Here is a 22,763-nt window from a genome sequence, read left to right as displayed (position 1 = left end):
GCCCTGCTTTCTGTTGAATTTCTCCCTGGCCACGCTAGGCTAGATGCCCACTGATCTTCTAGGTTAAATTCCCATCTAGGCTAATGCCCACGGCTCATCTGATTCTGCTTGACTTCATTAAGGTAGAGCGGGAGGGAACTGCTCTCTGTCCAAGTTGCTCAGAGTAGAGGAGGCCATGTGTAAGTACAGGGTGTTTCTCAATATGCATACTAGCATGTTCCACACTCATGCTCAGAAAACACCCTTTGAGGAAGTTCTGTTTAGTACGTTCTTGTTAGGACGAGAGTGTGGAGAACGCATAAAACATTACATTTGAGAAGCAGTTAACTTTTGGGTCCTCCTGCCGTTCATATATTTTTACCAGCCAAAATATTTTTTCCCCTGTTTCGAATTACACCAACAAAACACAAAAATAAGATGACCACGCTTTGTAATGCTTATAAAATAATTATATTACTAGTAAGAAGTAATGTGGTATATTTTAATTAAAAAATGTTTGAACTTTTAACCAAAATAACACATGAGTCAAACATTTTCACTTGCCCCTTTTAAGGGTGGGAGGTTGTGGTAGCGTGACTAGTCATGTTTGTGCTTGTGAGATTGAGTCTGACTTGTAGAAGTGTGGTCTTCTCTTCCATAGCAGTTGAAACTCAAACATAGTAAAACAACCTAGCTTGTGAACAAATTAATGTAAATAGCCAAGAAACGCAAGGACAGTAGACTTTCGTTCCAAGTAAATTAGACTAACTTTTATGCCTGTGCACAGCGCTTATGAATATGAATCTTTCACTCAGCTCTTCATGTGCGCACAGTCCCCAAGCAGTGTTTCAGCGCGAGGTGGAATAGGCTATATAGGATTTGTAGTTTTTTGACTTTGTGCGATTTAATTGACCAGCTATGAAACAAAACGACAGAAATACTTGAAACCAGCTACTTTAGTATTTACTATAAATGTGATCATACTTTACTATTTTTATTCACATATGCGAGTGAAATGCTCACACTGGGGAGCCCTGACCACCTGCCAATGTGGCTAGTGAAATGGACATCTTACCTGCCAATGCCTAAATCTACCCGCAGGTGTCGGGTGTTAATTTTAGGCCCTGGTTGGTAGTGATGTTAATCGGTTAGCTGCCAAAAATGCATTAAAAAATGCAAAAATGGTCATCCTTGTTGGTCTATTGGGAAATCAATTGGCACGTATGTATTTTTGTTGTCGTCGTGCATCTTATTTATCACGTGCACAACATACAGAGTCAAGTTTGAGGAGTGGAATAGCCTACCACCTGTCAGGCAGCTCGAGAACTCCTCAAAAAGCCTGCAGGCTACTGGAGTGAAACCTGCTGAATGAATTATTAAAAAATAATAATAATTGTGTCAAATTGGCAACCCATCCCTTATGGGATTAATTGACAAATAAACAAACATTGCAATAATTCACTATGGTTTTAAAATCCAGTCATTGCGCAACAATGCAATGGCTATTCAATCTCAATTCGTCATTAAAGCACACATAGTACATAGTCTATATACAGTTCATTCGGAAAGTATTTCAGACACCTTGACATTTGACAAAATTGTTTTTCCTCGATCTACATAGAATACCCATTAATGAGGAAGCAAAAAGTTTTTTAGAAATTGTTGCACATTTATGAAAAATAACTAATTCACATAACTATTCAGACCCTTTGCTATGAGACTTGAAATTGAGCTCTGGTGCATCCCGTTTCCATTGATCATCCTTGATGTTTCTACAACTTGTTTGGAGTCTACCTGTTGTAAATTCAATTGATTGGACATGATTGTGAAAGGCACACACCTGTCTATATAAGGTCCCACAGTTGACAGTGCATGTCAGAGCAAAAACCAAGCCACTAGGTTGAAGGAATTGTTTGTGGAGTTCCGAGACAGGATCGTGTCGAGGCACAGATCTGAGGAAGGGTACCAAAACCTTTCTGCAGCATTGAAGGTCTCCAAGAACACAGTGGCCTCCATCGTTCTTAAATGGAAGAAGTTTGGAACCACCAAGACTCTTACTAGAGCTGGTCAAACTGAGCAATCGGAGGAGAAGGGCCTTTGCCAGGGAGGTGGCCAAGAACCCGATTTGTTACTGACAGAGCTCCAGAGTTGCTTTGTGAAGATGGGAGAACCTTCCAGGATGACAATCATCTCTGCAGCAGTCCACCAGTCAGGCCTTTATAGTAGGGTGGCTAGATGGAAGCCACTCCTCAGTAAAAGGCACATGACAGCCCGCTTGGGGTTTGCCAAATGTAACCTAAAGGGCTCTCAAACCATGAGAAACAAGATTCTGTGGACTGATGAAACCAAGATTGAACTTCTTGGCCTGAATGGCATCTGGAAGAAACGTGGCACCATCCCTACGGTGAAGTATAATTGTGGCAGATTCATGCTGTGGGGATGTTTTTCAGCGGCAGGTACTGGTAGACTAGTCAGGATCAAGGGAAAGATGACTGGAGCGAAGCACAGAGGTCCTTGATGATAACCTGTTCCAGAGCGCTTAGGACCTCAGACTGGGTCGAAGGTTCCGCTTCCAACAGGACAACGATCCGAAGCACACTACCAAGACAACACAGGAGTGGCTTCGGGACAAGTCTCAATGTCCTTGAGTGGCCCAGACAGAGCCCGGACTTGAACCCGATCGAACATCTCTAGAGAGACTTGAAAATAGCTGTGCAGCGAAGCTCCCCATCCAACCTGCCCGAGGATGAGAGGATCTGTACAAAATGTCAGTCGAGGGGTCTGAATACTTTCCAAATGCACTGTATAGCCTGCCTACCGTTGACTATCAACACGTCACCCACCACTTTGCAATGTGCCCTGGATGCAGTATAATTGTTTGAAACCTGGATGTTTTACTTAACTTCAAATAATGAGGCATGTCTTACCTTGCTTCAAAATTAGCCTTGTGGAAATCAATCCATAGAAAACCAATTATTTTATAAAGAATTCCTCATGCCAATAACAAGCATTTCTCTCTTGTTCTATTGCTTTTCATATCAACATTCTTTCGTTGTCCAGAAGCCAAAGACACAATCTTAGTCATATTAGCAACCCATCATAGTTGTTGCGATTAGATTCCCCCTCTTTGGAAGTTTCTAACTGAGATTTTAATCTGTCACACATGGAACTGCTCGCATTAGGTGATCTGTTTACAACACATTGAAAATTACATTTTATTAGCTGCTTCATGACAGGAGTTGCGTCTTCAATAATAGGCTATATATCCTTTTGACTAAGACGATCGGCTTGCTATTGTTGCATGTTTCCATTAAGCTCTTAATGACACATTTCTGGTCTGTGTGTGTGTGCATAATATCAGAGCGTAAGAGGCGAAGCGAGAGGTTTCACTCAACAAAATCTGTACAAAATAAGCCCAATGTGTTTCTATGGGCTTATTTTGGGACTAAGCTTGTTGCCTGCCTTCCCGCATTGTTAGGTCGGAAACATATAATGACGAGACGCTTCCACAGATCTCTGATAGTATTTTCTGTTGGTCACGTCAACCGTTTGTTGACCGGTTAATAAGGGTCAGTTAGTCGGCAGTAAAATTGACAAATTTGCATCCCTGCTAGTTAACTTATTTTGGACGGTAGCGTCCCACTTGGCCAACATCCGGTGAAATTGCGGAGCGTGAAATTCAAACTACAGTATTATAAATATTTAACTTTCATAAAATCATAAGTAATGTATCAAAATAAAGCTTAACTTCTTGTTAATCCGCAGTGTCAGATTTCAAAAAGGCTTTACGGCGAAAGCACACCATGCAATCATCTGAGGACAGCGCCCCGCATACAAAAACATGAAAAACATATTTCAACCAGACAGGTGCGACACGAGTCAGAAATAGCGACATAAAAAATGCCTTACCTCTGATCGTCTTCTGTTGGCACTCCAAAAGGTCCCAGTTACATCACAAATGGTCCTTTTGTTCAATAATATCCTTTATATCCATAAAACTTAGCTGGCGCGCTCCAGTCAATAATCCACCCTGTTTCCCTCCATCAAAATGCATACAAAACGAATCCCAAACGTTACTAAAACTTTTCCAAATAAGTCAAACAACATTTATAATCAAACCTGATGTACCCTAATACGTTAATAAAATATACAATTTAAGACGGAGAATCGTTATTGTCTTTACCGGAGAAAAATACCAAAGAACGCGCTCTCATCCACACGCTTGGAAACACTACAGCTATTTTTTGGGATGGTTTGTCTGCGCGGTTTCGCCTGCCATACCAGTTCTGTTATACTCAGACATAATATTTACAGTTTTGTGAACTTTAGTGTTTTCTATCAAAATCTACCAATTATATGCATGTCTTAGCTTCTGGGCCTGAGTAACAGGCTATTTACTGTGGGCACGCTTTCACCCGGGCGTCAAAATACTGCCCCCTATCTCAAGAGAGGTTAAACAGTCAAAAATGACCTAAAACTAATGTTATGCAAGGTAGATGTCAATTCTACTTAGGTAGCTAGCTACAAATTTTTTGTTGCTAGCCAGTTAGCCCTATTGACTTACATTGGACTTACCATTCACTAAACCTTCTTCCAGCCAGGACAATGGCAATAAAGACAAAACAAGATTATACATAAACCAAACGTTTTACTTCATAATTATCAGCTAGATATATATGTGGATCGAGCTTGACAAGATCATTTAACAGGTGAATATGACCAACTAATGTTATGCAAGGTTAGATGTAAATTCTTTGTGGGTAGCTAGCTAAGTAACAGGAGCATTAGAAGCTAGCCAGTTTGCCCTACTATGTGCTTATGATTTACGTACACTACAGTCGGTATTGTAGGCAGGTAAACATGCCACCATTAACACAGTATGTATTTATTAACGTATCAAGATAAAATATTGTAGTCAGGCAACATATGAGATGTGAATGCGCAACATTTAATTTCGAAATCAGTTTATTTTCTCACGCTTCAGCTCAAATAATCAGCAGCATTAATTTCAAGAAAATTTGCATTGCTTTTACGTGGTTGCGTCATATTCCTGTGACTACTTTCCGTTGAAGCTTGCATCTATGCATGCTTCAAAATATGTACAAATGGAGTACACATCCGAGAAGTGCCCTCTGTGCTCCGTTTCTCATACTTTGATTTGGACTCTTAATCCAACCCTCCCATGCTCCAGTTTGCGTGCTTGCAGCACGGTAGTATGCATTTTGAGTAACACCCACAGTGTCTCGCTTGGACTGTAGCTCATGGGTGAATTAGCGCTGCTGAATATTCATCAACGCGACACCACATTCTCATCTACTAGGATACATTTGATAGTTCAAGACAGATGATATCTAGGCCTACATGCTTGCACTGTTGTTGGAGGGTAGGTCTATAGGGCTGTTTGTGCGTGTCTAACCACTTTCAACTCCACACCCACAGCTTCCCCCTAACGTAGCACGAAGGATAGATGTTCAGGCTTGTCTGTTGTTAGCTGCTGACGCGCACACTCCTTACATGTAGCTAGAGTCAGACAACACACTGCACCGACATACTGCACTAACAAGCTCTAGTCCACACACACACACACACACACACACACACACACACACACACACACACACACACACACACACACACACACACACACACACACACACACACTGTAGCTAGCAAGAATATCAACTAAAAAAAAGAGGCTGTCGTTGAACGAGACACTTTCTTTTGTGGTCATTGAGTTATTGACTGTGGAAACCACGCAGACAACAGGGGAGGTCCAGTAGGAGCAGTAGCAGTCTGTTGTTTTGAATAGGTTGGAATAAGGAACTGTGCGGCCTGTCTGGCCCCTTCAGTGTGAAGAAAGGATATGAAGATCAAGCTCTGTTCTGTCATGTCTGAGTGTGCTTGCTTATGTTTGGTCTTAGAGGTCTACATGACATTTAATGCTCGTGACATTCAGGCCCTACCCTGTCCAGTGTTTGTTTCCTCCAAATTTACAGCCCTGCCCTGCTGAATCAGAAATAACTTCCCCCATATCCATTAGCTGCTTGTCACTGTCTGTCCCCTGCTCCCTGAGCTGCCGCTCTGCGTGTGTGAGTGTCCATAGCAACGGCTCCGCTTTGGGCTTCTTAATGGCAAGCCGTGAGAGAGCTGTTAGCTAGCTACTTTTCGTCACTCTAAACTCACAGAACATTTTTTTTCTGTGTAAGACTCCCCTGTCAGCTCAGACAGTGTTCTGGTCACCATGTTATGATCTTAGTCAGATGTGACTGTTCAGATACATTGCACAGCAGGGGGGGGGGGGGGGGGGGTAAATAATGAAACCTGTTCAATTTGGTTTAAATAATGCAAAAAAAAAGTGTTGGAGAAGAAAGTAAAAGTGCAATATGTTCCATGTAAAATATGTGCCATGTAAGAAAGCTAACGTTTAAGTTCCTTGCTCAGAACATGAGAACATATGAAAGCTGGTGGGTCCTTTTAACATGAGTCTTCAATATTCCCAGGTAAGACGTTTTAGGTGGTAGTTATTATAGGAATTATAGGACTATTTCCCTCTATACCATTTGTATTTCATTAACCTTTGACTATTGGATGTTCTTATAGGCACTTTAGTATTGCCAGTGTAACAGTATAGCTTCCGTCCCTCTCCTCGCTCCTCCCTGGGCTCGAACCAGCAACAAAACGACAATTAGCGCGCGCTAACTAGCTAGCCATTTCACTTCGGTTACACGAGCATCATCTTGGGAGTTGATAAGCTTGAAGTCATAAACAGCGCAATGCTTGACGCACAACGAAGAGCTGCTGGTAAAACGCACGAAAGTGCTGTTTGAATGAATGTTTACGCACCTGCTTCTGCCTACCACCACTCAGTCAGATACTTAGATACTTGTATGCTCAGTCAGATTATATGCAACGCAGGACACGCTAGATAATATCTAGTAAGATCATCAACCATGTGTAGTTAACTAGTGATTATGATTGATTGTTTTTTATAAGATACATTTAATGCTAGCTAGCAACTTACCTTGGCTTACTGTATTTGCGTAACAGTCTCCTTGTGGAATGCAATGAGAGAGAGGCAGGTCGTTATTGTGTTGGACTAGTTAACTGTAAGGTTGCAAGAGTGGATCCCCCGAGCTGCCATGTCATTCTCATTCTGCCCCTGAACTAGGCAGTTAACCCACGGTTCCTAGGCCGTCATTGAAAATAAGAATGTGTTCTTAACTGACTTGCCTAGTTAAATAAAGATTAAATAAAGGTGTAAAAAAAAAATGGGCACCCAAAAATACCGATTTCCGATTGTTATGAAAACTTCATATCGGCCCTAATTAATCAGCCATTCTGATTAATCGGTCGACCTCTAGTGCAGACAATGGAACATGACTATTACTGCAGTCCTTCCCTCACACCCCCAACAGTCTTCCAGGTCAGACAAGCTACAGTTTGATGTTCCTCTGTGGGAGAGATGAGGCTGTTTTTATAGTAGTTGTGGTTGGCTATAACCTAGCCTATGTTTTGTCTCTGTCTAAGCCTTTTTATAATTGAGTTTAGGGGACATTTGAGCAATCTTTTTTGTTTTTAAATTGTGTTTTTTTTTTTTCTTCGCCTCTGCCATTCACCACAGCAGTGAGTGCTCATCCCTCTATGTAAATGGAATCCTGGGAGCTCTTTCAGAAGAGCACTAAACGCATTCAATATCCTTTGAAGATTTAACCAGCTATGAGTCAGAATACATAAGTTTCACAGCTGGAGTTTGTTTTTCCCTGTAGCTGACAGGCCTCCGGCTGCTGAGTCAGAGTAGGCTAACCACCTGAGAGAGCCGCCACTCTAACCTGCGTCAACGTCAGAGACGAGAGAGGCTCAGTCTGAATTAATACAGTGGAATGATGGAGCTGATGCTGCCGCTATGTGCTGCTGTTAGGGGTCATTGTGCTGCTCTCTGGTCTAAACGACCTGTTCATTGTGGCTGAACGTCTCACCTTGAGGTGTAAACTGCTCTGATTAGCCTATGTTAAAGGCTGATCCCTCTGGTGACCTGGAAGGAGTTATGTGATCCTTCCTTAACCCATACAAAGTCCCATCCAGTTGACCACCTCTTCAAAATGATGAATGTCTTAAATGGAGCTGCTAGGGTTGTGCATCTTTCCCCTTCAAGACGATTCAATAGATATCTAGGTACATTGGTTCTGATACGATACAGAAACTATACGTTTTAGTTTGAAGTGATTCAGTGCGATTCAGTTAGATTAGAGGAATGAATTGATGTGATCCGATGCACTAAAATTTGTTCCATAAACACATATCCATCTTTCATTCTAAATTAAAATCTACTTCTGATGAAGCTCAGGAGCTGGCCCTCTGAGCTGGCGTGTATATATATATTTTAGATCTATGGTCTATGTAGACACCTTAGCTGAGCCATAAGGGAAACTGGGCATCTACCACACCCCACACTATCAGAAAGGGGGAGCAACTTTTGATTTCAAATCACCATCGCCCACTAGCTCCTTTGTCATTTTTAGAGAGTAAAAGTGTTTATATAGCTAGTAATGTATTAATATTTATCTTTGAAAATAAACTATGACATAGCCAATGAGAGTATATACAGTGGGGAGAACAAGTATTTGATACACTGCCGATTTTGCAGGTTTTCCTACTTACAAAGCATGTAGAGGTCTGTCATTTTTATCATAGGTACACTTCAACTGTGAGAGACTGAATCTAAAACAAAAATTCAGAAAATCACATTGTATGATTTTTAAGTAATTAATTAGCATTTTATTGCATGACATAAGTATTTGATACATCAGAAAAGCAGAACTTAATATTTGGTACAGAAACCTTTGTTTGCAATTACAGAGATCATACATTTCCTGTAGTTCTTGACCAGGTTTGCACACACTGCAGCAGGGATTTTGGCCCACTCCTCCATACAGACCTTCAGGTTTCAGGGCTGTCGCTGGACAATACGGACTTTCAGCTCCCTCCGAAGATTTTCTATTGGGTTCAGGTCTGGAGACTGGCTAGGCCACTCCAGGACCTTAAGATGCTTCTTACGGAGCCACTCCTTAGTTGCCCTGGCTGTGTGTTTCGGGTCGTTGTCATGCTCGAAGACCCAGCCATGACCCATCTTCAATGCTCTTACTGAGGAAAGGAGGTTGTTGGCCAAGATCTCGGGATTCATGGCCCCATCCATCCTCCCCTCAATACGGTGCAGTCGTCCTGTGCCCTTTGCAGAAAAGCATCCCCAAAGAATGATGTTTCCACCTCCATGCTTCACGGTTGGGATGGTGTTCTTAGAGTTGTACTCATACTTCTTCTTCCCCCAAACACGGCGAGTGGAGTTTAGACCGAAAAGCTCTATTTTTGTCTCATCAGACCACATGACCTTCTCCCATTCCTCCTCTGGATCATCCAGATGGTCATTGGCAAACTTCAGACGGGCCTGAACATGCGCTGGCTTGAGCAGGGGGACCTTGCGTGCTCTGCAGGATTTTAATCCATGCCGGTGTGTTATTAATGGTTTTCTTTGAGACTGTGGTCCCAGCTCTCTTCAGGCCATTGACCATGTCCTGCTGTGTAGTTCTGGGCTGATCCCTCACCTTCCTCATGATCATTGATGCCCCACAAGGTGAGATCTTGTGGTAGGTGATCAAATACTTATGTCATGCAATAAAATGCGAATTAATTACTTAAAAATCATACAATGTGATTTTTCTAGATTTTTGTTTTAGATTCCGTATCTCACAGTTGAAGTGTACCTATGATAAAAAATTACAGACCTCTACATGCTTTGTAAGTAGGAAAACCTGCAAAATCGGCAGTGTATCAAATACTTGTTCTCCCCACTGTATATACATATATCGCACTGTTCAAAAGTTAGGTGTGACTCAGAAATGTAGTTGTTTTTGAAAGAAAAGTAGACTTTGTTAATGTTGTAAATGACTATTGTAGCTGGAAACGGATGATTTGTTATGGAATATCTACAAAGGCGTACAGAGGTCCAATATCAATAACCATCACTCCTGTGTTCCAATGGCACGTTGTGTTAGCTAATCCAAGTTGATCATTTTAAAAGACTAATTGATCATTGGAAAACACTTTTGCAATTAACTGTTTTCCTGATTTTAAAGAAGCAATAAAACGGTCCTACTTTAGACTAGTTGAGTATCTGGAGCATCCACATTTGTGGGTTCGATTACAGGCTCAAAATGGCCAGAAACAAAGGACTTTCTTCTGAAACTCGTCAGTCTATTTTTGTTCCGAGAAATGAAGGCTATTTCATGCGGGAAATAGCCAAGAAAATGAAGAACTCGTCCAATGCTGTGTACTACTCCCTTCACAGAACAGCGCAAACTGGCCCTAACCAGACTAGAAAGAGGAGTGGGAGGCCCCAGTGCACAACTGAGCAAGAGGACAAGTACATTAGTGTCTAGTTTGAGAAACAGACATCTCACAAGTTCTCAACTGGCAGCTTCATTAAATAGTATCTGCAAAACACAGTCTCAATGTCAACAGTGAAGCGGAGACTCCGGGAAGCTGGCCTTCTAGGCAGAGTTGCTAAGAAAAAGCCATATCTCAGACTGGCTGTTGTGGGAGCAGCTTGACTGTATGGTATGTAAGAAGTGCCCATCAAGCCAATCCAACTTGTGGAAGGTGCTTCAGGAAGCATGGGGGGAAATCTCTTCAGATTACCTCAACAAATTGACAACTAGAATGTCACAGGTCTGCAAGGCTATATTTGCTGCAACTAGAGAATTCTTTGATGAAAGCAAATTTTGAAGGACACAATTATGATTTCAATTAAAAGTCATTATAACCTTGTCAACATCTTGACTATATTTCCTATTCATTTTGCAACTCACTTCATGTGTGCTTTCATGGAAAACAAGGACATTTCTAAGTGACCTTTGAACGGTGTGTGTTTGCATACAGATTGTTTCAAGCAAAACTATTCAGGTTCACCCTCAGTGAGAATCTAAATGTAATGTAAGCCCTGATCAGCATGTAGCCTTCCTATAATTACGTTGGTTGTCACTAAACAAATAATGCCTAATATTGCGCAGGTCATTTCATAAACATTTGAACGTTGTAGGTGATGCGCAGATGTGCCAAGTCAGGAAAATGCCTCCCTCTCTTTGGTCAAGGTGTGACTCTACGCATAGCGCACAGTTTGACTAGGCTACTGATATTGTTTGGGGTTGTTTGACATTCAAAATTAATTGCAGATCAATGACTGTTAACATAATTACATACTTAGCTTGACACTGGAGTGGACGCAGTTGTCACAAAATATTAGGTATTTTCGGAAGGTAAAAAAAAGTAATTTGAACAAAATAAATTGTGGACCAGCGAATTGTAACACAGATTTTCTGACCAACGCATGCAACATTTGGATCGTTTTGGGTCCCAGGGACCAATGCACTCATATCTTAAACATTTGAACCCGGGGACTGATGCATATCGGTGAATCGTTACATCCTTAGGTGCCGTCCATGCTGAAACTTTTGGGCACTAGACCTCTGTCTATAGTTGGAGATTGAGAAACATGCTGTCTTTGCCGTAGCTGTGCCCAGAGCTACTATTCCACCAACCCACTGAGCATGAATGGCTTTCAGGGCATTTATTTTGGGGTGGTAAAGTGTAATCTGTGGCTTTCAGTACTAATTCCAGTTTTGGACCAAATGCCTTTTTTGAATTGTAGTAATAGGCCAATGTTTTGGGAATACAGTAGAATATTTAGGCTAATACATTAATCATTTGCACCATATGCTGTTCAGCTCTATCTAGATGGACCTGCCTAAATACACTATCACCCATATGAATGCAACGTAAAAAGGTAATAGTTGTCTGCTTAACCCACGATATGAACCTCTTGGGTTAGTTTTTGTTCACCCCAACCAGTTAAAAGCCCCTCTTCTTCCCCATCCACCACTCAGTAGAGCAGCGGCAGGACCAAAGTGTGACTAATTAACTCTCTGGTGTACTGTACAAATGTGAGCTCTGTCTGTGATCCAGGCTTAGCTCTGCAGCTGTTGACATCTGCGACACTTTCAGCCATGTCAAGTTCTATTTGGACATGATATCACCATGACCCCTGCCCCATTTTTTTTACTACCAACCTCCTACCCTGGCCCCAACGACTCCTAAACTGTGTCAATAATCGAATGTCCTTGCCCAATGTAGGCCTACACACACAAAAAGCAGTTCCCTATAGCTAAGGGAGTGTTACTAAGTAGGTTAAACCAACGTCACATCATGATAGAATTCAACTCATTTTGCCAAGAACACTATAAGGAACCGTGAGTTGTTTTCAGAAAATAATTTCCGTCACCTTTTGTTCTAAATGGCCTGTTAGTGACATGTACAGTAAACAACTACACGTCTACAGTAGATTTACAATGGTGATATTCTATCGATCCTCTGAAACTAAGCCTGGCCATACTTCTAGAGACATAATCAGAGGTGTGGCCTACTATCTCCAGTCTTGGACAGCATTGATGAATAGTAGAGAAGGGAAAGAACAGGTTCTGATGGAGTGAGTGAGCCTGAGCCATGAAAATACAGGCTGTCTGGTCTTAGATTACATATGTTAAGATTAGGCCTACGGTTTCCATGACAGCCCCCACATTCACTGACCCTCCCGGCCTCCAGTCTGGAGAGTTGTGGCAAAGTGTGTTTGCTAAATAGACAGAGCAGGATTAGATCAGATGGATAAGAGCACGACTACTTTAGGGCCGAGGATTAGCGTTTCCGATTGTCGTTAGTTACTACTAACCATGGCATGGTGACTCATCATTCTTCATGTAATGTTTGCCTGCTCTGTATATGCTCCCTTAGCTTTTACACAGACCGATACCATTCAAACAGTACTCTGACTCTGAGGACATGGTGGATGGTTTACGCAGTGCTCAGATGAGGTTGTTCTGTGGCTGCTCTGTGGCTTTGTTTCTCTGAAGGTCAGGTAAACTGCTTCCACTGGAGATGTGCTAAAGCCAACAAAAGGATGATTCACAGGCTGGAGTGTTTTGGAGCCTATTTCTCATCAGCGTTGTGCTTATGCCTCTGACGAGTTGACTGCCACTGCTGAAGACATTGACTCACCTCTGAATTGTGTGTGTGATAGAGTAGTGCTGGCTAGCTGCTAAGCTGCTTAGCACATGGCTGGGAGCTTAGCTCCACTCTGTTTGGCTGGTGGTACACTGCTCTGGTTGTGGGCCTGTGATATGACTGTTGGGCCTGTGTTATTTTGTGATGGGACGAACCAGTCGGTGGTCGAAGCCTGATTATCTGATCGCTTAATACGTGGCTTTTGGCTTGGTGGTTTATGAAGCTCCTGGTAACTGGTATGCAGGTTGGACTTTGGGAAAGTTCAGTAGCCAGGGACACACACACAGTCCCAGACCAGCTCTCCAAGCCTCTAGAATTTTCTAGCCTCACAGCTTCCTCATAAGACTTATTCACCAAACAGCTGTCTGTTTCAGGGTACACACCAATATTATTGTATAGGCATAATTTGGCTTGTTCTTAGTATAAACACGGTGTGCTTGTGTGACGGTTGGTTAGCACAAGCAAGTCAGCTGATGATCATGTCTTAAAGCCTACAGCGTTGGACAACTCGATGCTTTTCTGTTTTCTGTGACAGGCAGCCAAGCTGCCCACAGTGTCTGCGTTTTAGGGTTGGATGATTATATTGTGAATGGGTATGGATCCACGTACCGGTATGGATTTTTACAATATCATTTTATAACAATATTTTGATAGTGCTAAATTATACTGAAAAAATATATATAAACGCAACATTCAACAATTTTACTGAGTTGCAGTTCATATAAGTAAATCGGTCAATTGAAATAAATAAATTGGGCCCTGATCTAATGGATTTCACATGACTGGGCAGTGGTGCAGCCACCCACTGGAGAGCTAGGCCCAGCCAATCAGTGAGTTTTTCCCCACAAAAGGGCTTTAGTACAGACAGAAATACTCCTCAGATCCATCAGCTGTCCAGGTGGCTGACCTCAGACAGTGCCGCAGGTGAAGAAGCTGGAAGTGGAGGTCATCGGCTGGTGTGGTTACACATGGTCTACGGTTGTGAGACTTGTTGGACGTACCTACAAATTCTCTAAAACTATGTTGGAGGCGGCTTATGGTAAAGAAATTAACATTAAATTCTCCGGCAAAGGCTCTGGTGGACATTCCTGCAGTCAGCATGCCAACTGCTGGGGCGGCAGGTATCCTAGTGGTTAGAGAGTTGGGCCAGTAACTGAAAGATTGCTGGTTTGAATCCCTGAGCTGACAAGGTAAAAATCTGTCTTTCTGCCCCTGAACGAGGCACTGTTCCCCGTAGGCTTTCATTGTAAATAAGAATTAGTTCTTAACTGACTTGCCCAGGTTAAAGGTTAAAAAAATATATATATATGCACATTTTAGTGGCCTTTTCTTGTCCCCAGCGCAAGGTGCACCTGTGTAATAATGATCATGCTTCTTGATATGCCACACCTGTCAGGTGGATGGATTCTCTTGGCAAAGGAGAAATGCTCACTAACAGGGATGTAAACTAATTTGTGCATAAAATTAGATAAATTAGCTTTTTGTGTGTATGAAAAATGTATGGGATCTTTTTATTTCAGCTTATGAAACATGGGACCAACACCTTACATTTTGCATCCATATTTTTGTTTAGTATGAATGAAAAGTTATACAAATTGGCCAACTTTGCTGTCAGTTTTGTCCAAGTTTGGTCCGGGTATAAAACTATGAATGGAGAAAAACCATTAATATCACTAATTAATTTGTTGCCATTCTAGGATCATGCACTAATCTTAACATATATTTAAAACTTTTATTATTCAGAAACAAAATACTGCGCCACTGCCATAAATTATAAAAATATTGTGATATGATATTTTGGCCATATCACCCAGCCCTAGTGTTTGTTTGAGAGCTGGGCTTGGCTAAAGTTCTTGGCCTCCACTTCCTCTTTTGTCTGGGAAATGGCTTCAGTTAAGTGTCTTCCTGTTGGCCCTGACATGAATGTAAAAGAGCAGGAAATAGCCTTATCTCGTTGACATGATTTTAGTTTGAGCTTTCATTTTTTTTCATCCTTTATCTTAAAGCTGAGGCGAATGCTTTCTGGTGACTGATATTGACTGAACTTTTTGGGGGTAGTTTATAGGCCTAGCACATTTAGACTCGTCATTTGGAGGCCGCATGCCATTATCTCTTCTCTCTTTCCTGGAGAAGTGTCTGAGGTGAACCTACCTAACGAGCATCTGTCTTACTGCCTTGTACTCAGTCTTGACCTAGACCAATCCCCTAGCTGCAGGCTCCAGCACGTCTGTCTGCGTGATATGTAGGCTGAAGACTAAGCCTGTACAAACATGCTCGCTTGTTTGCTCACTTTCTCTTTCACACTGTGTGCGCTCCATTCAGTGTTTTCATGATTGCCAGTGTCCCCGGTTTACTTCAAGGTTGTTTGACTTTGGATGTGGTGTCTGAGGTAAATTCCCCTGCATTTTCTCTGTGTGTTAAATGCGTTGGAGAGAATGGCCTCTTGCAGTCCAAATTGAGGAAGTGTTGTCAATCCCAGGTGATCCTTTCCCTCTGGGGAACCTGGAGGTTCTAATATGACCCAACACTCAGTCTCTGGAGCGCTCACAGTCTCTGGAGCGCTCACAGTCTCTGGAGCGCTCACAGTCTCTGGAGCGCTCACAGTCTCTGGAGCGCTCACAGTCTCTGGAGCGCTCACAGTCTCTGGAGCGCTCACAGTCTCTGGAGCGCTCACAGTCTCTGGAGCGCTCACAGTCTCTGGAGCGCTCACAGTCTCTGCTCACAGTCTCTGGAGCGCTCACAGTCTCTGGAGCGCTCACAGTCTCTGGAGCGCTCACAGTCTCTGAGCGCTCACAGTCTCTGGAGCGCTCACAGTCTCTGAGCTCACAGTCTCTGGAGCGCTCACAGTCTCTGGAGCGCTCACAGTCTCTGGAGCGCTCACAGTCTCTGGAGCGCTCACAGTCTCTGGAGCGCTCACAGTCTCTGGAGCGCTCACAGTCTCTGGAGCGCTCACAGTCTCTGGAGCGCTCACAGTCTCTGGAGCGCTCACAGTCTCTGGAGCGCTCACAGTCTCTGGAGCGCTCACAGTCTCTGGAGCGCTCACAGTCTCTGGAGCGCTCACAGTCTCTGGAGCGCTCACAGTCTCTGGAGCGCTCACAGTCTCTGGAGCGCTCACAGTCTCTGGAGCGCTCACAGTCTCTGGAGCGCTCACAGTCTCTGGAGCGCTCACAGTCTCTGGAGCGCTCACAGTCTCTATTAATAGTTACTCAATGAGATTCTTCAGAAGGATTTCAGAAACATCCTTAAACAGGAAGGCCTGCCTAAAACATTTATCTTTGAAAATGATGGTACTTAACTCTGTTCTTTTACAAATTCAGTTAACCTGAAATGCATTAATGGGCTAGTTTCTTTGAAAAGCTGTTTTAGATATTGAGAAGATGATAGCTAGTCATTTAGGTTAGTCTGTGCTGGCAGGTCACTGCAATCTTTAGATAGTCCCTATTAAAATTGTAAATTTAGCCCAGCATATATCTGTCCATTTTAAGATCGGTCAATCTCCCAGCCCTGCTCTCTCAATGGTTCAGAAGCTAAGCCTACTATAAGTAGCTTTCCCCTGGACATAAAAACACTTAAATCTGCCTATTTTAGGCTGCTTTCAATCGGTTTATTCCAAAAAGGAAACGTTTGTCAAATGCGGTAAGTCAGTACTGTAAGAGCGTTATAGTTTTATGTCCTTCTAGAACAGCATCTAGAGCAGGAAATAATTGAAATCTGCAGTGGCTTGACTTTGAAAAAAAGAGCAAAGCCAACAGTACCTTTTTTTTTACTGTATCATTTCAGTTTTTAGTCCTCTGTTTCCTAGAAATATGTCCCTCAGTTCAATACCTTGAAATACATATAGTATTTATTGCTAAACAGAACATGTAGCTAATTGTTTTCTCTGACTGATTGCTATGGGTCTCGCTCTTGCTCTGCTTGCTGCAGGTGTGTCCCATGCGACCCTCCTGCACTCCAAATCCCTACGGGGCCACCGGGAGTGTTTTGAGAAGTACCACCTCATCGCCAACCAGAAGCTGTCCCGCTCCAAGGTCTCCCGCAGTGCCTACGAGGGAATGAAGCTTGCCCTGAGCCAGAAGATCAGCCGTATTGTTCAGTACGCCCAGAACAAAGACTCCGTCAGCATAGAGGGAGGTCCGGGCTGGCGGGGGGGCAAGCACCAGCTCCTTTGCTACAGCCAGAATGGAGAACGTACACTTCTTCCCCAGTCAGACGCCCAAGTGCCTCGCTATACCCCATGCTGGAACCAGGGGACGGGGGCAGGAGGGCTGCCGGACTACGCCACAGGCATGCTGGAGTGCCACTCGGCCGAGGGGCTGGGACTACTGGAGGACGGGCAGGGCCTGTGGGGGTCCACAGGGAGGAGGGGTCTTCATAGCCACAGCCAGTGTTCTGGAGGAGACCACCAGCTGCTGCACTCAAACAATGGCCACAGCAGAGACGAGTGTGAGTTCTTTATACCAACTGTAATGAACACTAACTCGCTTCCTCTATTCCCAACACACCACACTGGCTGTGGTCAAATGTTCTACCCCTCTGTTCTTCAGAAGTGAGCTCTCTGCATACAGAATAAACATTGTATTGATGTAGCCTAAGCATGGGGCTAGAGGAAGCCTCTGGGAACGAGTGCACCATTTTAGGAGGGTAGAGAAGTCAGAATGTAGCCAGTGTTATTTAGCCCAGTCATCACTGGAGAGGCTTCAGGGGATCTGCCTTTCCTGCATACATTCCCTTCATCAGAGACAGCTCAAGGCTGGATCAGAAGGTGTCTGCCTCTGTGATGAATGGCATTGAGTGGGAGGAGGCGTGTTGAAAAGGGAGGAAACGTGGGAGGGAGACAGATGGGATGTGTCGCGTCCATTTCTCTCCTCCTGATCTGTTCTCTGATCTTTTTTTATATGGACTCATTAATGGCACACAAGACAATGTAGTGATGCAGGCAAGGGCTCAGTTTTTAGAGCATCCTCGTCACACATTCCTCCTTGACAACCACATTCCCTCCTTTCCCCATACCATCACACTCCAGAGAAAAGCTTTCTCTCTCCTACCTCAGTGTCCACGTCCCGTCCCTGTAACAGCACCAATGTTTTTTGTGCCTGCTGCACGTCCTTTGGGTAGAGGGATAACTCCCAAGGACGGTGGCTCTTTCATGCTGTTGTTAGAATTCCATTCCTTTAGTAAATGACGACAGTGTAGCTATATGACTCTTCGCTCTGCGTAGTTCGTTGTTGCTATGTGTCAAGTCCCTGAGGTTGCATTAGTTGTTTAGTTAGAGGACTGTTCTGAACAAGTTTTCTTTACTTTATCACACATGCTGTGTTGTTCTTGTTTTGTGACCCAATCTGTGTTTTATCTTCCAGTGATTAAAATGAGTGTGGATGAACTCCACCAGCTGAATGACCAGCTCCTGCTACAGATTCAAAGTAAGAACTTCAATAGATGGCTATTAAAGTGTAACTGTGAATTATATATTTGAGTGCATGGGTTTGAAATGTCTCTTGTTTTAAACGACCATAAATGGAAGGAAGTGAATATGTTGCATTATTGTTTTTGATGTGTCTTTGTGAGGTGGAATTATGTTTTGCTGGTACTGTGTTGTCATTGCTGTCTGCCCCCTCTGCTTAATCTGTTTAATTGATTTCCTTGTTTGTCACAAATTGTTGTCTTTGTGTGTGGTCCCTGGCCTGCAATATACTGCTTTGCTCTGTGATCTCTGTCATGCCATCGTGTGTGTGTGTGTGTGTGTGTGTGTGTGTGTGTGTGTGTGTGTGTGTGTGTGTGTGTGTGTGTTAACCCTGTGCTATACTGATCTCTGCCTCCCCCTCTACAGAGGTGTTTGAGGAGCTGACGGTGGCTGTACAGGAGAAAGACTCGCTGGCGTCGGAGCTGCACGTTCGTCATATCGCTATCGAGCAGCTCTTCAAGAACTGTGCCAAGCTTCCCTGGCTGCAGATCAGCCGAGCCGGGTCCGGGGTCAAGGCCAGCAGCAATGCTCCCGTGGAGTGAGGAGAGTCTGGGGGTGCCTTCCTGGCTTGGCTGCCTCTCTCAAGGGGCTGGCTGTCTCACTCCCAGGGCTACAGACACAGGCTGGCCTCTAGCCAGTGCCCTTTGTATTGTGAAAGACTTGCTGCGTGGTGTGGTTTGTCGCAGATGAGCGAGGAATGGACTTGGCCTCCTCTCATCATGCTTAAGGCTTTCTGACTGCAGTACTTGAATAAAGGGCTTGAGGAAAGGCAATAAAATTGAAGGACTTTGGGAATCATCGACTTCCAAATGGGAACTGTGGGTTTTTGATTCCATCTGTTGGTGGACCTGTTGCCTATGCAGATAAAGTATTTTTGAAAGAATGTCTATTCAAATGCATTTGATTCAGTGACGTGAGCAAGATCTTGTTTGCATATCTAGCTAAAGTTGTTTTCTTTTCACCAACATTTTATTTTTTGGTTTTCATCTTTTACATTTAGCCTTCTTTTGTTATTTTCATTACACCATTTCCTCGCTCCTCAGCAAATATTTTGTTGACTTATTCTGCAGCTGTGGTAACTGTTTCTAAATGAGGGGTGAGATTTTATTTAGTAATCTGTGCAGTGAAACCCACTCCTGAGGTATGAAGATTCTGTTACATCACCCACAATGTAGTGGAGGTGGGATTTTAGCTGTTTTGGATTATGATATTTTTTTGGTTTTGTATTTTCATTTTTTGTTAGTGGTATGCTGCAAATGCTATTCTCTGATCGTCTTAACTTAAGTTCTCTCTCTTTTCAACTGGTAAGGTATTTTATGGCTGTCGAGCACAAGTCATGCTTGTAGTTGATCAAGGGAGTGACATGAAATACATGCTGAAAGCAGAGAAGGCCCGACTCTAAGCGGTATATGGTCCAATCGCCAAACCAAAGTATTTTATTTGCTTCAAAGCAGCAAATGTCAGTATTTATTATTTTACTTGTGGCCTACAAGTATAGGCCTCGCTAGACCAACTAGAATTGATAGTGAAATGCAATAGAATAAATACACTGATACCAAATTCACCTGAAATGTGGCTCAATGACAAATGTGTGATTCTATAACATAGGTTTAGCTGTAATGTCCTCTGTTATGAACCGTTCAACACTTCTCCCCTGGTTTCATGGTCTGTTATGTTGTGTTATGAATGTATGTAATCAATTATTTCAATATTGTTTTTCTCTTCTGGTTTTGGGTTTCAAAGGTGATTTGGTTTGTACTTATTTTATTTATAATTTTAGCCAATTATTTTCTGGGGTAGGCCTATGCCTTGTGGAGTTCAAATGTATGGATATGTGAACTCAAACTAGACTGCCGAATCCTGTTTTATCTTAACAGGATGTGTCCAACAATTACCCTTGCCTCCTGCTTTAAGGGCACTGATTGGAAGGAACCAATATAGCTGAAAGAACCCAAATAATGATTTGTTTCACCTATCCAGCCTGGTCAGATCAGTGATTTTGAGAGAGAAAAAAAGTGACAAACAAATGAACTATTCAAGAACATTTGGGTAACAGCTGTACTAAGAACATGATTTCTTTATGTTTAGACACCCTCAAGTGGTGGTTTAAAATTACTGCAGAGGTTCGTACCACTGAAGTGGAGCCTCTTGGGATAGTTCTATAATTGGCCCAACATGAATTTGTTTGTTTTGGGAAGAAAGAAACACTTAAAATCAGGTTGATGTATTTGAACCTCCCAATGTCAGTCACCCTCTTTATAAGAGATCAGATTTGACCCCTTTGGGGTTTACACAAAAGGTTTTAGCTCTGCTTTGTCTCATCCTGGTTTTGTTTGGATTAATAGGTGTGTTCTTCTGAGCATGAGTTACTGATTTCTAGATACACTTAAAATAAGGGCTGTTTCTTGTAGACTTCCCCTGGTGTGACGTTTTGATAACCAAGTAAATCTCTCTCAGACAAGGTGACTTATCAATATATTCGGCTCTATTTACTCAATCTAAAATGCTAATTTGCATCAAAGTAGACATGCAAAACTACAAATCCCTGCAAGCTCCTGCATGTCATCTCAAGCTGACACGTTTGCTAACATGTATTGTCAGTTTAAAACTGGCTCAAGACAGTTCACAGAATTGTCGATTTTTAAAGAAATGTAGCCAATTTATTGATTACTACATTTAGCTAACATTAGATAATCCAGAGATTCTTACCTTTGCCTCGATTCTGCAGTCTCACCAGGATCATGCCATTTGTAGTTCTTCATGATAGCCACATTAGCAGCTAATTTAGCATTTCATTTTTGGGGGGTAAATACAGGTGAATATATTGTTAAGTTGCCTTGTCCTAGAGAGATTTACATGGTTATAAAAACATCACACCAAGGTAAGCCTGCATGAAACAACCCTTATTTTTAGTTTTTCAAAACAATCCACTATGGGGAAAAATTAATGGTAGAAGAACAATATGAAACATTTCCCTGTTTGACTGCTTGTCTTCATGGGTATTATGACTCATACTGTGGTACTAGTGTACTTCTACCAGGGGATGGGGTGCCATTTCAGATTTGTCCACTGAGTGGTTTGTAGGTTTTGTAAAATTATATGCCTGAACGGTTGCTTCCCTGGTTGGAAAGACCTGTGAGCCACCTGTGTCTGTCTGGGGTAAATGTCCATTAGCTGTGTGTGTGTATCTGGAAAAGTGTACATACATACCCGTTACATTGCTTTCCCCTTTCTGCTAAATTTGACATGACTCATTATTTACTTGGTCTGATATACATTAAAGGGATAGGTATACCAAATGACAAAATGACTTTGCTTTCCTTACCCAGTAAAGTATGACAGCAATCCATGTTTTGGTTTTATTTCCCTGTCAATGTTTCCCGCATTTGGCATATTAGTTTTTTTGAGCATCATGTCCAACTCTTTCGATAGTATCTCAAATGTATTGTGAAACTCAGTAACTTATAGAAGATTTGAACATGATGTGCAAAAAATGCTAAAGTCAGTACAAGGACTTGAATGGGATTTGTGCCACATGCTCCAACATTCTTTTGTAAGAGGTGCCAGGAAAACTTAACCGAAGCATGGATTGTTATCATACATCGTTCAGTATGTCATTTGGGTGAACTATCCTACATATAGTAATGTGTGAACTATGCCTGTGCTGTGTGGATTTCTTTGTAGAAAATGTTTATTTGTGGAGCTGACTGCCTATATGAATTGTCTAAATTGTTTTGTATTTTTTTCCAAAATATTTCAATAAAATATTTTTTATACATTTTCTGTTTGGTGTCATATTGTCTGAATAGATGTAGGCAAGGTATGACAATTGAGTTGACTACAAAACAACTTATGAGATCATGTTATGGAATCTAGTAAATTACCAATTGTCTCTAATCAGAGCCCTCTGGCTGTGTTCGAGACCGATCCAAGACCAGGGCAAATTGAGTTGAGGGGGGGGGGCAGTCAACAAGACTAGAAAAATGCGAGTCCAAATCAAGACCATGATCGTAATTTTGTCAAATCACCACCACAGAGTTCAAAATGTCCAGTATTTCTGTGTTCATATTTCAGAACATATGGATTATTTAGACATTCTATATTGTGAAAGAGTGCATGCTGAGGGAAAATAATCTACAAATAATTGTTCCCCACTGTGTTTGGGTTAATAATGAGTGCCTTCTACACCTTCAGGGAAGGGCTAGGGATTTATACA

At 42.4% G+C, this 22,763-nt stretch overlaps 1 protein-coding gene across 1 annotated transcript in view; it reads left to right on the top strand.

Moving 5' to 3' along the window:
• Positions 1–22,325, top strand: part of LOC124000430 (protein EURL homolog) — a 32,207-nt gene extending 9,882 nt beyond the window's left edge. Inside the window, exons 3-5 of the mRNA XM_046306779.1 lie at positions 17,011–17,529; positions 18,444–18,506; positions 18,914–22,325. Coding sequence (XP_046162735.1) covers positions 17,011–17,529; positions 18,444–18,506; positions 18,914–19,089 — 758 coding nt within the window. The 3' untranslated portion in view covers positions 19,090–22,325. The remainder of the gene's footprint in view (positions 1–17,010; positions 17,530–18,443; positions 18,507–18,913) is intronic.
• The last annotated feature ends 438 nt before the right edge of the window (positions 22,326–22,763 follow it).

Source organism: Oncorhynchus gorbuscha, linkage group LG16 (assembly GCF_021184085.1).
Source record: "Oncorhynchus gorbuscha isolate QuinsamMale2020 ecotype Even-year linkage group LG16, OgorEven_v1.0, whole genome shotgun sequence".
NCBI lineage: Eukaryota > Metazoa > Chordata > Actinopteri > Salmoniformes > Salmonidae > Oncorhynchus > Oncorhynchus gorbuscha.
The sequence above is the reverse complement of the archived record's forward strand: the minus strand, read 5'-3'. Positions and strand labels throughout refer to the sequence as shown.